Below are 15,389 nucleotides of genomic sequence, written 5' to 3' on the forward strand. Positions count from 1 at the left end.
GGCACAGCAGTGCAACATGAATTCCCTTAAAAGCATGTTGGATACATCTTTAGAGGCTAGCTCAACTCAAATTGGGAATCTTAGTTTTACTTGTTTGTTACTTGCTCGCCATTTGCTTTCTCGTATGTCCTGTGGTCAAATATTGGGAAACCATTGCCTGGGCCATTAACAAGCCAAGTAATGGTGCTCTGATCCTTATGGCAGTAACCCTTTTGTTATAGCATTGTGGCAGAGGAATGAGGCAAAACTAATGTTTTGACAGCTCCCCAGTGGGGTCTATAAAAGATACAAGAAGCCACGGTGTGATTCAACTCACCAGCATGCACCTGAGACTGAAATACCAACATTTTGAACATTTAAACTCATCTTTTATATGTTTTTTTAAAACCAACAAAACTTGGACTTAGAACCTCAGTTGAATTTTTATTGTAGTCCGTGTGCTCATTGGGTACACATGGATGGGTGGGGGCAGAAACTGCAACAAAAACATTTCTTTAGTGGGAAGGTTTTTGTTGCTGTGTGTCCTGGTGATTTATATTACTCTCACTTCTTGTCCTGGTTTTAGGAGAGCAAATAGCTTTGGCCTGCAGCATTCCTTGTAATGCATTCTGCTAGCACTGTGTTGTATGTTAGATGATAGGGAATTACCTCATTGAAAAATCGTCTGGTTTTTGGATAGGCCAGTGCAGGTCTGAACAGACATGGCTTCGCCTGCCCAAAAACCAGACCTTATCATTAAAGTTGAACTATGGGCAATTTTTTTTTTCATTTTGTATAGAAAAAGGGATGCTTATAACCTCTGTCAGATTTTTGTTTTTGTTTGCCCTCTGTGTCCCAATGTGGAGATTTAGCTTTCCATAGCCAAACAGGAAGTGAGAGGAAATCCCCGCAAATTAAGGGAATTCCTTAGGGACCCCAGGTCACCAGAACTAGTGTCCCCATTGGAAGATTCCCCCTCTATTACTTTTCTGGGAACAACCCAAAATTTGGGCTTTTCTTTTACTTTCAGTGATAATGGTAAACAGACAAATAGAAAGGGGGAATCTCCTTAACCGGGTCATAGACAGCAACAAAAACTGACAGGTGTTCTAATCTCTCTCCACTCCGTCCAAAACTAAAAAAAAAAGGTTTTGCCTTTAGTTATACTGTACTTTAAAGTAGAAGTTCAGTCAAAAGCTAACTAAGGCTAAACCTACTCCCACCCCCATTCTAAGCCTATTCTTTCTAACACTGTAAAGAAAAGATATGTTTACTTACCTATTCTGAAGCCGCTTTGGTCCCATGATCAGCTGTCAGTGGCGGTTACAATGTACGGGAGGGGCAGCCGACAACAGATTGCCCATAGTAAGCCTATGGGTGATGTCATCTCCCAGGCATTTGTATCCATTGTCAACAATCTCGCCTCTACACAGAAGCCATTGCTTCTGTGACCAGACCGGAGCGGCTTTAGAATAGGTGTATATACATATTGTTTCTTTACAGAGTTAGATAGTACAGGCTTAGAATGGGGGTGGGAGTGGATTTAACCTTAGTTAGCTTTCAACTGAACTTCCATTTTAAATTCTCCAGTAGATATAAAGATGTCAAAGTGGACCATTGCTGATCTAAGTGTTTATTCCTACCTGTTGTCCACAAAAGCGATGTAAGAATCCAGAACATGGCATGAAATAGACTCACACAGTGGATTTTGCAGTCATTATTGATTAAGGAGAGATTTATGATCCCTGCAAACTACCCTCTTAAGTAATGTATTGGCTCCATTATTTATATTAGAAATAGAGATTGAACTAACAATTAATTGCCAATGATGCCAACATACTCAGACTGTGCATCGTGTGTCATTCACAAGGTTGCCTGCTGCTGCCTGGTTGACTATATGTTGCTTGAGATTTACTAATTTGATATGTGCACTTTCTTTCTTCAGCTTAATAACCAGATTTTTATTTCGTTTTTTTTTTTTTTTTTGATTTTTCAGTCCCGTCTTTTACCTTCACACCAACAGGTATATACAGTATTTGCACCTCTTTCTTGTCTGTTGCATTGCATGTGCTTCATGGTGATATTTTTGCTACCTGTCACATTAAATCTTTTGGGAATTGCTGCACTAGAAATGTAAACACACATTTTCAGCAACAGGATTCTACTATATGTAAGTTTTTTTTTAATGAAATACCTTAAAAAATTTCTTGCCAACTGTTTTTAAGTGAAGTCACAGGGGGCTCTTTTATAGTCTAAGCTGGCAATACACGGCAAGAGAAATTTGTAGGATCAAAACAAGAGAGGAAGGATGAATTTGTGGGTGCTGGCTACTGTATTTTGACAGCCAAGCCTGTCAGAATACCCAAACAGTAAACTGCAGTTTATTGGCTGCAGTCACTATTTTGCCGACTTTTTTCCACCCATCTCCTTCATTTTCTCAATGGCAGTTTGTCAAGACACATGGTGTTAGCAGGGCTACCCATAGCTCAAATGGTGGCCATTTCACAGGAATCAGACAAAATATGAGCACTGTATGGCCAGCTTTTTTTGTGCCTGAACTTCTGCCATTAGAGTTTTGTTTTGTCTAAAAGCAACAATTTTCATGGCACTTTTCTTTTTTTCGAGAAAGAATACCTAAAAGGGAAATTGATTAGTAGCTAAGCATATCCAACCTTTAGGACATTATTCTTATACCTGGGGGTTAGCCTTCTGCACTCAGATCTGGATATAATACCACTCATACTATAGTAACATATCTTGCAAGAGATCCAGAAGGTTACCCAATGACCGTGTACTGACACAGTTTTCCAATGTTTTCCATTCCATATAACCGCAATACATGCAGCTAAAGTCTAGACATGGGAGAGATGTGCTTCCCGTGCATAGGTCAGTCATTCATTAATTAGGTGTATAATGAACCTCATTTGTTCGAATGTTCTATAAAATAGGAAAATGGGAAGTTTTTAAAAGTGACTTTAAAATGGCTAGTCTGTGCATACTTAAGGCATCAGATTTAAAAGAATTTAGAACTCTCCTCTGAACTGGTTGGGTGCTTGAAACAAATTGATTTACACCGTCAGCTTTAAACAATTCCTTTAGTAAATAAGCTAGCAGGAGTTTGTAACTAATGCTAATGGGGACTAAAATATAAAACCTACATTATTCTCTAAATTATTTTTATTTTACTTAAAGCACAATTGGAACCAATTAAATAATCGATTCCTCCTAGCGCACATGTATCAATATCTCCAAAGCTGCTACTATAACAAATAAAGATACTACACACATACCCTGTTTCCCCGAAAATAAGACCTAGCGTGATTGTTGGTGATGGCTGCAATATAAGCCCTACCCCCCAAATAAGCCCTAGTTAAAGTCCTTGTAGGTCTTATTGTCTGGGTAGGGCTTATTTTCGGGGAAACAGGATAGGGCTTATTTTGCAGCCATCACCGACAATCACGCTAGGTCTTATTTTCAGGGAAACAGGGTATGTTTGAACTTCCTAAAAGCAAATACAAACATTAGCAGCGCTAATTAGTCAACATTCAGATCAACATATATATAAGTGTCCTTCTTCGACACTCCGTGAGTATAAAAGCTGTGAGCCTGTTCCCAATCTTGGTTGAATGGCAAGAGATTGTTGCAATAATGACAGTTTCCATCACCACACCTCGTGACAGACCCCCAATGGGTAACGACTCACCAGATTGCAGCAAAAGCCAAGCCTTATACAATAATATCTCTTTATCTTGCGATCTGTTGAATGTCAAACTCTTCATCTATATCAACTCACCGCTGTGAAAGAGACACTCACATAGCGTGATAAAAAAAAGTAAGCACACCAGAGAAGACCACCAAATCCACCACTGGTACAGAACATTCAACAGACCGCAAGATAAAGAGATATTATATTTTAGCTTTTGCTGCGATCTGGTGAGTCATTACCCATTACGGAATCTGTCACAAGGTGTGGTGACGGGAACTGTCATTATTGCAACAATCTCTTGCTATTCAACCAAGATTGGAAACAGGCTTACAGCTTTTATACTCACGGAGTGTCAAAGAAAGACTTTTATATATGTTGATCTGAATGTTGACCAATTAGCGCTGCTAATGTTTGAATTTGCTTTTAGGAAGTTCAAACATATGTGTGTAGTATTTTCATTTTACATTTTTTATCTCACTTTACATAAATTGATTTTTTTTTTTTTTAGTAACCCTTACATACAAATATAACATTGATAATAATTATTATTACAAGTCTCCTTCTTTCTGCAAGACTGTCCCCAATTATACAATCTGTCAGATGACCCCATGTCCCATGGAATGTAAGGAACACACAAGATTGGCAAAGAACAGCCCACAGTTATTAATAATAGTAATAATAATATTTATAATAATCACTACCATTCTGTCACTATGGATAGTTGCCTATCTATCTTTATCTCTATCTATATTTAATATGACGAACCTGCCACAAAAATATGTGATTAAAAAAGAATTGCTACATGTAACCTCAGTTTAAAATTCCATTTCAAACATTACCATCAGCTTTCTATCCCACTGAGGAAAAAAATGATTACATTGCAGTTTGTAAATGTTTGTACCTGTAAACACGTTTTATTTATTTTTTTATTAAAAACAGGAACCAAAATGCAATTTCAGTTGAGTAGTTAGGAGGAAATATGAAATTTTTCTGCTAAGCCTGCATTTTGTTAGTGGCGGCCTAGCTTCACTGGTGGCAGGCCCTCACATCGCTAGCAATACCTCAGTGACAGATTTAACACTGCCTCTTAAGTTTTAATCCTGTTATTGTAATCACTGCGAGCAGTTATCTCTGCTTTGCAGGCTGCCAGCTTGGAATTCTTCTAAAGGGCCCAATTTGACGTTTTTCAAACCTAGTCCTCCCTAGATGGGGAAGGCATAGCTATAGAATCCATCAGCATTTTCTGTGCAGCTAATCCCTTTTTAACTCTTGCATGTTACGGAATGTCTAAAAATAATAATTATTCTTCGAAAAAGCTAATGTGTGCATATGAGGGCCTTTTTTTTCCAAGTGTCTGAAAGGAAAAAATGCATTGCTCTTGGCAACCAAACATTTTACAGGTGCCATTTTTTTCCTGTGCAGGCTTAAAAATAAAAAGAAGAATGTGATTGGTTGCCAGGGGTAACACATGAGGCCACCATCTGTTAGATTGCCCTCGCAAAGGACAAGTGTGAGAAATTTGTTTGCAGTGCCAACAGCAACCAACCAGATTTTCTGATATTTCTGTGGTAGAATTAATAGATAAAGCTGACTAGTTGCGGTGAGCAACACATAAAATGAATTTGTCTTTTTTTCGATATTTTTAGTTCTTGTTGCCTAGAGCAACTACTGTTATCAGTTAGGTGCTTCATTTTCAAATCAGCATTGGAACGTTGCAGTAATGTTGGTTGCCATGGGCATTTTTCATGGTTCTTAAGACATTGTATTAATGATTTTATTAGCCTATAATGCTAAATGCGTCACTACACCATTCTGAGGGGGATCTAGCCAAATAACCCTTCTATCTTCTCTTTGCTTAACCAACTCCATCCTGTGTATATGTGTATGCAACCAACTCACACATTTATGGCAAGATGCAGCTGGTCTAGCAGTGGTTAGGGATTTTGACAGATACATTTGAAGAACAATCTCCATACCAAAATGCCTTCAGTTATTTAGCCGTAATTACAGTTTTGCTTTTGCCATTAGCTTTTGATGTGGTGAGCCAAGAAAGGTGGTGGGTGTCATGTTTTAAGGCAATGGAAACATGCTGCTTTGTGTATGCAGACATCTCTTGAGGTTACAATTATATGCCTACTTGTGCATTTTTCCCATTAGGGATGGTCCTTCAGGTGTAGAAAATAACACAATGTACTACATTTTTCTGTTTAAGCACAGGGACATATGTATTGCATAGGCACCAGATTGAACGCTAAATACAAAAAAAAAAAATATATAATGCTATACAGTAGTCAGCAGGGCCATAATCAGCAGGGCCAGATTTAGACCCTAGAAGGCCCAGGGCACTTCAGGATTGGTAGACCCATCTTATACAAGGAATTAAAACACATGGAAGATCACCAAATCTTCACAGCAAACTCTGTTTACTGCATGCCTCTGAAACTGACAAGTTATACATGCAAAGGTCTAAATGATTTGTGTGTATATATATATATATATATATATATATATATATATATATATATATATATATATATATATATATATATATATATATAATTTTTCCAAAAGTATTGGGACACCTGCCTTTGCACGCATATCAACTTTAATGGCATCCCAGTCTTCGTCCGTAGGATTCAATATTGAGTTGGCCCACCCTTTGCAGCTATAACAGCTTCAACTCTTCTGGGAATCTGGCCTGCACAAAGTCCTGACCTCAACCTGACAGAACACCTTTGGGATGAATTAGAGTGGAGACTCCGAGCCAGGCCTTCTCGTCCACATCAGGCCTGACCTTACAAATGTGCTTCTGGAAGAACGGTCAAACATTCCCATAGACACACTCCTAAACCTTGTGGACAGCCTTCCCAGAAGAGTTGAAGGTGTTATAGCTGCAAAGGGTGGGCCAACTAATATTGAAACCTACGGACTAAGACTGGGATTTAATTTAAGTTCATGTGCGTGTAAAGTCAGGGGGTCTCAATACTTTTGGCAATATATTGTGTGTGTGTGTGTGTGTGTGTATAATTATATATATATATATATTGAGGCAAAATTATAAACGCAACACTTTTGTGTTTGCCCCTATTTATCATGAGCTGAACTTAAAGATCTATGACTTTTTCTATGCACACAAAAGGCCTATTTCTCTCAAATATTGTTCACAAATCTGTCTAAATCTGTGTTAGTGAGCACTTCTCCTTTGCTGAGATAATACATCCACCTCACAGTTGTGGCATATCAAGATGCTGATTAGACAGCATGATTATTGCACAATAAAAGGCCACTCTAAAATGTGCAAGTTTTCCTGTAGTGTGGAGGTCGGAAAACCAGTCAGTATCTGGTGTGAAAACCATTTGCCTCATGCAGTGCAGCAAATCTCCTTCGCATAGAGTTGATCAGGTTGTTGATTGTGGCCTATGGAAAGTTGGTCCATTCCCCTTCAATGGCTGTGCGAAGTTGCTGGAAATTGGCAGGAACTGGAACATGCGGTCGTATAAGCCAATCCAGAGCATCCCAAACATGCTCATCGTGTGACATGCTGGCCATGCAAGAACTGGGATGTTTTCAGCTTCCAGGAATTGTGTACAGATCCTTGCAACATAGGGCCATGCATTATCATGCTGCAACATGAGGTGATGGTCGTGGATGAATGGCACAACAATGGGCCTCAGGATCTGGTCACGGTATCTCTGTGCATTAAAAATGGCATCAATGAAATGCACCTGTGTTCGTTGTTCATAGCATATGCCTGCTCATACCATAACCCCACCGCCACCATGGGCCACCCGATTCACAATGTTGACATCAGCAAACCGCTCACCCACACAATGCCGTACACGCTGTCTGCCATCTGCCCTGTACAGTGAAAACCGGGATTCATCCACGAAAAGAACACCTCTCCAAAGTGCCAGACACCATCGAATGTGAGCATTTGCCCACTCAAGTCAGTTATGATGACAAACTGCAGTCAGGTCGAGACCCCGATGAGGACGTAGGGTGCAGAAATTCTTTGGTTATGCAAACCGATTGTTGCAGCAGCTGTCTGGGTGGCTGGTCTAAGACAATCTTGGAGGTGAAGATGCTGCATGTGGAGGTCCTGGGCTGGTGTGGTTACACGTGGTCTGTGGTTGTGAGGCCGGTTGGATATACTGACAAATTCTCTGAAACACCTTTGGAGACGGCTTATGGTACAGAAATGAACATTCAATACAAGGGCAACAGCCCTGGTGGACATTCCTGCAGTCAGCATGCCAATTGCACACTCCCTCAAAACGTGCAACATCTGTGGCATTGTGCTGTGTGATAAAACTGCACATTTTGAAGTGGCCTTTTATTGTAGCCAGCCTAAGGCACACCTGTGCAATAATCATGCTGTCTAATCAGCATCTGGATATGCCACACCTGTGCGGTCGATGGATTATATCGGCAAAGGAGAAGTGCTCACTAACACAGATTTAGACAGATTTGTGAACAATATTTTAGAGAACTAGGCCTTTTGTGTACATATAAAAAGTTGTATATCTTTAAGTTCAGCTCATAATAAATAGGGGCACAACACAATAGTGCTGATCAGTCAGGCTGGTGCATTGCACTCTCTACTTTTGTTTTATTTACATTTTTTGTTAGAACTTTATTAAAATTTCATAAGTGCCATTTCATTGTATATTCTATTGATTGCAGTGTAGTGCAATGTGGTAGAGTGCATTGCACCACACTGTGCTAAAATGTTGTACTTTTTTCAACACACTCCTCCACTGTGGTGAGGGGGTGAAATGTTACTTTGCAAAGAAGGCTTTGCAAATCATGTGCAAGTGAAATAAAAAAAACTGCATTTTTGCTTGCACATGATTGGATGATGGAAGTCAGCAGAATTTTGCCTCATTCACTAAACTCTGAGGCAAATTCCCTTCCAAAATGCAACTTCACTTGCAAAGAGAATGGCCTCTGTGCCTTTAGTAAATTGATCCTAATAAACAAACTGAAGTAAAAACTTATACAGATGATTGCAGGCACAATTTTGCTTCCCAAGATAAATATTAGAGCCTAAGAGCAGCCAAAATCAAAACCAGAAAGATCAGCACAAGGGACATAGCTTACAGTGAAAAGGATGTGTCCCTTGTGTTGATTCCTCTGCTATTAGTAGTAACCTCTTCCGTCCTTCCAAAGACTGCAGTTTTGCAGTTGCTCTGACCCAGTCATTCAGACATTACAATTTGGCCCTTGTCAAAGTTGCTCAAATGTTTATGGTTGTCCATTTTTTTCTACTTTCAACATATCAACTTCTGAAACAACATGTTTACTTGCTGCCTAACATTCCACCCACTTTCAGATGTCATTGTAACAAGATAATCAATGTTATTTATGGTACCTGTCAGTGGTTATAATGGTATAGATGATCACTGTATAAATGCTGCCAATGCTGACCTCCCCTCTTAAAATGCAGGTGCCTGGCTATAGAGAATTCAATATTTTTTGTGGCGCAGACTAGGGGCAAGTATCCCAGTTACAGGATATGACTCGGCTACATGTTTGTTCCAGGTCAGTGAATCAGAAAATATTGAAGCCAGGCACAGTCAACCAAAGGCCCACCCCCCGTATTTTTTCGGTAAAGTTTCTTTGGATTTCATAAAACATTGGAGGCTATGAAAACCAGACCCCGTTGTTATCAAACCAATATTAAATTGCTGAAAGTCTCTTTGTCCAAAGGAAAATGGTCAACATTGTTTAAACTTGTGACCTATCGTTAATTAACAGACACAAGCTGCGATTGTGTTAGTGACTACTGAATACTCAAATTCAAAATACCTGGCTTATATGTTCATTTGGATGCCAAACATTGCAATGCAACTTGACTTTGAACACTTCACTATGCACTAATTTCATTATCTAAATTGTGCCAATGGCAAAGTCCTTTACTCAGACTTAGAATTGTACATTATAAAATTGTATTAACGCTCAAATCAAGTTTGTTTTTTTCATACAATAAATACAAGGCCTCCTAATTATACAAAATAGAGTACATTGTTTGCAGTGAAGTGCTTTTTAATTCATAAAAACAACTCAAGGACACCCTTTTTTTTATTTTGTCAGATTTAAATGTACCAAAGAAACAAATACTTTCCATAGGTTACCTGAAATCTATCTGAGACTATGACTGTGTAACCAATTACTTACTAACAGCAGCATATTAAACTACAGTTGGAATTTTAATGATAATTAAACAATGCCTAGTAATAAAATGGCTACCAGCCCACAAGCTTAGGTTAGGCAACAAGAGGCTGTATTTGAAAATTCTGTACTCATAAAAAAATTCCTAATTTTTGCATTTTTAGATTTTCATTGACTTAAGGGGGACATGACAGAACGAATCTGACCATTGCATTATAGACAGGTGGCACAAGTAGAATGCAAAGAAACAGATAACACTGATCATACATATTAGGAATTTGAAATGTTGGGATAACATACACATTAACAAAACTGAACAGTTCCATAATATTTTAAAAGACATTTTTAATTCCACTTTTTTTTTGGGGGGGGGGTCATGTCTTTACTGCTCTAGGTTACTGTTCCTCATTGTGTTTTTGTAGCATGCTGATTTTTTTAACATGGTGCAAGGAGCAATTAAGTGCAATCTCCATCGGTGTAAAGAAGTTAGCACAATGGAAAACAAGTCATAATTGGTAACTGATAGTGATTTTTTTTTCCCCTTATCTGACACTGTTAGGCTACTTTCACACTGAGGCGTCCACGTAAAACACTGCTATTTTTAGGGGTGCTTTACCATTGTTTCAGCTGCGCTATTCAGCCGCTAGCGGGGAGCTTTTAACCCCTGCTAGCGGACAAAAAAGGGTTAAAACCGTGGCGCTTTGCCTGCGGTTTGGCGGCGCTGCCCCATTGATTTCAATGGACAGGGGTGCTTTAGGAACAGTAAATACACTGCTCCTACATCGCTGCAAAGATGCTGCTTGCAGGACTTTTTTTACTGTCCTGCAAGCACACCACTCCAGTGTGAAAGCACTTGAGCTTTCACACTGGAGAGACAGGAGAGGCTCTTTACAGGCGCTATGCAGGCATTATTTTTAGCGCTGTAGCGCCTGTAAAGTGCCTCAGTGTGAAAGTAGCCTAAAACTGGGTTTGTAAAATAAACTTTGTGGATGGATATACCTATTTTGTTTTGATTAGTCTGTATGTTCTTGCTTTTGAGAAATCCAACCTTACTGAAAACAATCCAGGTCAATATTTTCTTGATGCCATTGGGTTTGTCTATGGCAGTCAACGAGAGGTATACACCTCTTCTGTTTGAACATTGTCTAAACTAAGGCTAGCATTGAGAGACACCGTAAGCTCTCACAACATACCTTTAAACTTTGTAAAATTCCTTTGCAAATTCTGACTTTCTGAAAGCCAGTATGAGCATTGGCTTAGGTACTTCCACCCCCATATGACAATGCTTCAGCGTGTCGATTGGTTGCTCAGTTGCTGGGCATTGCCTTGTTGGGAAGATTCTTCTCATACCTGGAAGGGAGCTTTTTGGGTCTCTGGGGGAGAAAAATGTCACGGAAAAGGTATATTATGTCACTTTATGGTGCCTAACACCGAGTCGCTTTAACAATACATTGTTCACATGGACACAACTTTACATTGCTTCTTCATTTCCTAAATGGCAACAAGAACATTGTAACGTTTCCTGAACTCATAGAACATAGGTGTCATGACGTAGATAAAGGCCCAGATGATCTGGAATATTCACGTAAAACCAGGGTTCCACTGATACTAGTATCAGTGCTGATACTAAGCATTTGCATGAGTATCAGTACGCGTGCACATTTTTTGATACTAGAAACTGATACCTTCAGGCTTGGTCCTTTCAGTTGTCAGTGGGATTCCCCTGCTGACAGCTGAAATGTAAAAAAAAGAATGCCAGCAATTATCTGTTGTTAAAGAGTGGTGCTGCCATGTCCTTAACAACCAATGACATTTCAGCTGTCATCGGGATCCCCCTTCCCCTCCCCTCCTGCCAGCTGTCACTTCTGCCTGTTCGCTCCTCCTTTCCCTCCCTCTAGCTGTCACCTCTGTTTGGTGCCTTCCCCACCTCCTCTTCCACTCTCTTTAGCTGTCACTTCTGTCTGTTGCCTCCTCCTTTCCCTCCCGCCAGCTGTCAGCTCTGCCGGATGCCTTCCCGCCTCCTCCTCCTTTCCTGCCAGCTTTCACCTCTGCTTCCATGTTTTTCCAGCTTCCTCCTCCACCCCCTCTGCTCCTAACCCACAGCAGCCTCCATCCCTCTTAACATTGTCCTCAACTCCTAAAGCATCCTACTGTTAGCCACTGCTGCAAATGAATAACTGGCTGACCTTACATTCCTTTAATATGTCCACAGCCACCAATACATAACCCAGCCCTCAAGCCCTATCCTCTACAATTTAACACTTCAGAGGTCCCTTCTGGCCATCCAGCAATCTCCCAATGACCCTCCCATCCCTCCCAATGATCACAGCCTTTTCCATCCCAACCCGCCAGCCCTCCCGCCACACAACCTCTATCCCACCCCATGCTCAACTACCCTGTTCTCACTAACCCCCCTACTCCTCCCCTCCCCTCCCCTCACCCCAGCCTCACTCAACTCCCTAACTCCCCCCCCCACCTCCCAAACCACCCCTCTACCTACTTTTCCTAGGCAATAGGTATGGGTAATTAGTATCAGGAATTACTTAAAAAAAAAAGTATCGGTACTCGTACTCAGTGTTAAAAAAAATGGCATTGGTGCATCCCTACTTACTGTATAATCAATAGATAGTACAGTCATTCTTAATCATGTTTCCTCCAGAGGTTGCTAGGCTCCTTGATCTGTGGCTTATTGACCTTCTCTCCGATGGTGCCTGCATAGTTTTGGGTCTAACATCTCTTGGCAGCTTATTTTACCTCTCTGTAAGGGTGGCATGGTGACCAATACTGTAAGGGGGTATTCTTCCCACTAACAACCAATGTAAAGGACATTCTTATCCCCTGATTAATATATTTGAGCAGGTTTTCCATAAGACCTGAAAATTATTCCAAGGGTTCCGCTAAGCTAAAAGGGTTAAGAAGGTTCACAAAGGCTGAAATTGTATCGTATGGTAAAAGTACCATATAGGCTTATGCAGGCCATACACTGAGCAAATTTCTTTCCTGCAACCATGGTGTTGACAGTGTTGACAGGGGAATCCTTCCCGCCGAGCCATTGTATTCTTCCGGGTAGGGGAAGCCTTCCCTGTCAGGAGAAGAAATTGATTATAGATAGCGGCTATACCAGCCGATAGCGATAATCGCATGTAAAATTCATCGGGCTGATTGTGACAACTTGGTACATTCCGCCTGCCCATACATGGTTCAAATCTCGGTTGGTTCCTGCTGAACCGGCTGAGATTAAAACCATCTATTGCCGACCTTAGCGACTAGCATGACCGAAAATAGCATATTTGAACAATTCTGCTTTTGTTTTCAAGAATAAATTCTTGTTTATTTTCCAAGCTGTCCTTGAGCAGAACAAGCGATCAGTTATGCTAGAAATGACACAGTAGAATCTCAGCGATCAATCTCGCATCAAAACAGGTTGTCATGCTCTCTGCATTTCTCTTCCATCTTAAAGATTTATCGCTCCCGTTATCAGCTGCTTGAAGCAGAATAGATTCTGAAAAGAAATAAAATACTGAATATGTTAGGTAAATTGTATATTAGCATATGTTGATTGACCAAACAGCACGACTAATAGAGATCACCACCATCCATCTTGTATCTTTATTTAGTCATGGCTGAATGTTGTCGCTTAGAATTTTTCTTTGTGTTCATTATTTTCAATCGTACGTATTCTTTCTTTTTACAGTGGCGTATCAGCGAGGCGGGGAAGCTGTAAGCAGTGCGGGAAGGTGAGAAAATATATATTTCCTGACAAAAACATACATATCTTTTGTCATTCTGTTTTTATAGAGAACAACGTGCTGCAGGCTCTGTGTTTTACTGAGGAGCTTAAATCTTCTTTTATGTGTCCTTTGAAGATTCGACCTGCACGAGTCTACCTCATATTTTATTTATTATTATTTTTCTGGCGTATATTCAGCATAATTAAGTGATGCAAACAGCATGTTGCTGATTTTATCTGTCAGCAAACATGTGTTTATTTACCAAACTAAATATGTGCACATAATTAAGTGAAGGCCTGTTTTCTGAAATTTGAGTTTGGCAGCCACCAGAGGGAGCTCTTTTATTACAAAAGGAACCACAGAGGTGCGAAGTACAATGGAGCAGCAAGGCTTCTTTAGTGAGTAGATCAGGTTAATGATCGAAAACTGGTTTGCTTACTGACCCCAATTTCCAGTCACCAGGCTCCAGGTGTAGAAAGTGCGTTCTGCAAAATTTTTGTTCCTGGAAAGGTCCTTGGATTATAAAAGTGCAGCATAATGTCCTTTATATTCTGCATATTAAGGTTACATGGAATCCTAAATAAGAGAAATACGCACAGCCTTTCCCACCATCCTTAATGTATGTATGTATGTCCCGCCAATTTTATTGCCCAGCTTTTTAGGTACCATGGCCAATACGCTTGAAGGCCTTTTCCATAGAGTTTTCTTATCAAATTGTTATACAAGGTAAGTCACAAAGTCTTTCTTAAACCCTCCCCAATTATTTAGCTTGGAGAGACCTGAGAGATCCAGCAGTCCTTTGTATGAACCCACCATGGCTTTTTCTTCTGAGGGGCAAAATATTTAAGTGGTGCATAGTAGAACGTTCCATTTTCTGTGAATTTTGGTGCTTGCTGTGGCAGACTCTCTTCCCTTGTCACTCGTTTGTTAAAGATGTTGTATACCCTAATTTGTAATTTTTACCTACAGGTAAGCCTATAATAAGGCTATAATAAGGCTTACCTGCAGGTAAAATGAATATTTCCTAAACCTGTACGGTTTAGGAGATATTCCCTTTGCATGCAGCCGCTGATGTCAGCAGCGCATGCGCTCTGAATGCCCAGCTGAAGGTCGGGCAGACGCTGCCGGACCTTGCCGGGACGAAGACTCCCACGTCATTGCGGCTCTGGCCACTCACAGTGCCGGATCTAAGGTAAGTATTTCATAATGAGCTAGTATGCAGTGCATTATGCCTTTGCCTTGCAGGGCTTTTTGTCTTTTTAGATGTGCGGGTATATAACTCCTTTAACCCCTATCGCTAATGATGCTCAGTTTAGTTGTACTGTTTATGAAACCATGAACAGCGTGTGCATCATGTTTGCATCAAGTTAACCTGTGTTCTTTAAATCTTTAACCACTTAAGACCAGAAGGATTTACCCCCTTAATGACCAGGCCATTTTTTGCGATTCGGCACTGCGATACTTTAACTGACAATTGCGCGGTCGTGCAACACAAAATTGATGTCCTTTTTTCCCACAAATAGAGCTTTCTTTTGGTGGTATTTGATCACCTCTGCGTGTTTTTTTTTTTGCACTATAAACCAAAAAATACCCACAATTTATAAAAATAAAAACAATATTTTTTGCTTTTTGCTATAATAAATATCCCCAAAATTAAAAAAAGAAACTAATTTCTTCATCAGTTTAGGCCAATATGTATTCTACGTTTGGTAAAAACAATCACAATAAGCGTATATTGATTGGTTTGCACAAAAGTTATAGTGTTTAGAAAATAGGGGATAGATCTATGGCATTTTTATTAT

General features: G+C 40.0%; 1 protein-coding gene across 4 annotated transcripts in view; it reads left to right on the forward strand.

Moving 5' to 3' along the window:
* The window catches only part of ROBO1 (roundabout guidance receptor 1), a 1,646,584-nt gene that overhangs the window by 1,566,254 nt on the left and 64,941 nt on the right, over positions 1 to 15,389 (forward strand). For 3 of the 4 annotated variants that reach the window (XM_073617022.1, XM_073617020.1, XM_073617023.1), the window contains 2 exons: positions 1,976 to 2,002; positions 13,551 to 13,593. In XM_073617022.1, the coding sequence (XP_073473123.1) occupies positions 1,976 to 2,002; positions 13,551 to 13,593 (70 nt within the window). The remainder of the gene's footprint in view (positions 1 to 1,975; positions 2,003 to 13,550; positions 13,594 to 15,389) is intronic. The other variant, XM_073617021.1, reaches the window with a different exon arrangement.

The sequence above is a fragment of the Aquarana catesbeiana genome, linkage group LG02, assembly GCF_042186555.1.
Source record: "Aquarana catesbeiana isolate 2022-GZ linkage group LG02, ASM4218655v1, whole genome shotgun sequence".
NCBI classification, from domain to species: domain Eukaryota; kingdom Metazoa; phylum Chordata; class Amphibia; order Anura; family Ranidae; genus Aquarana; species Aquarana catesbeiana.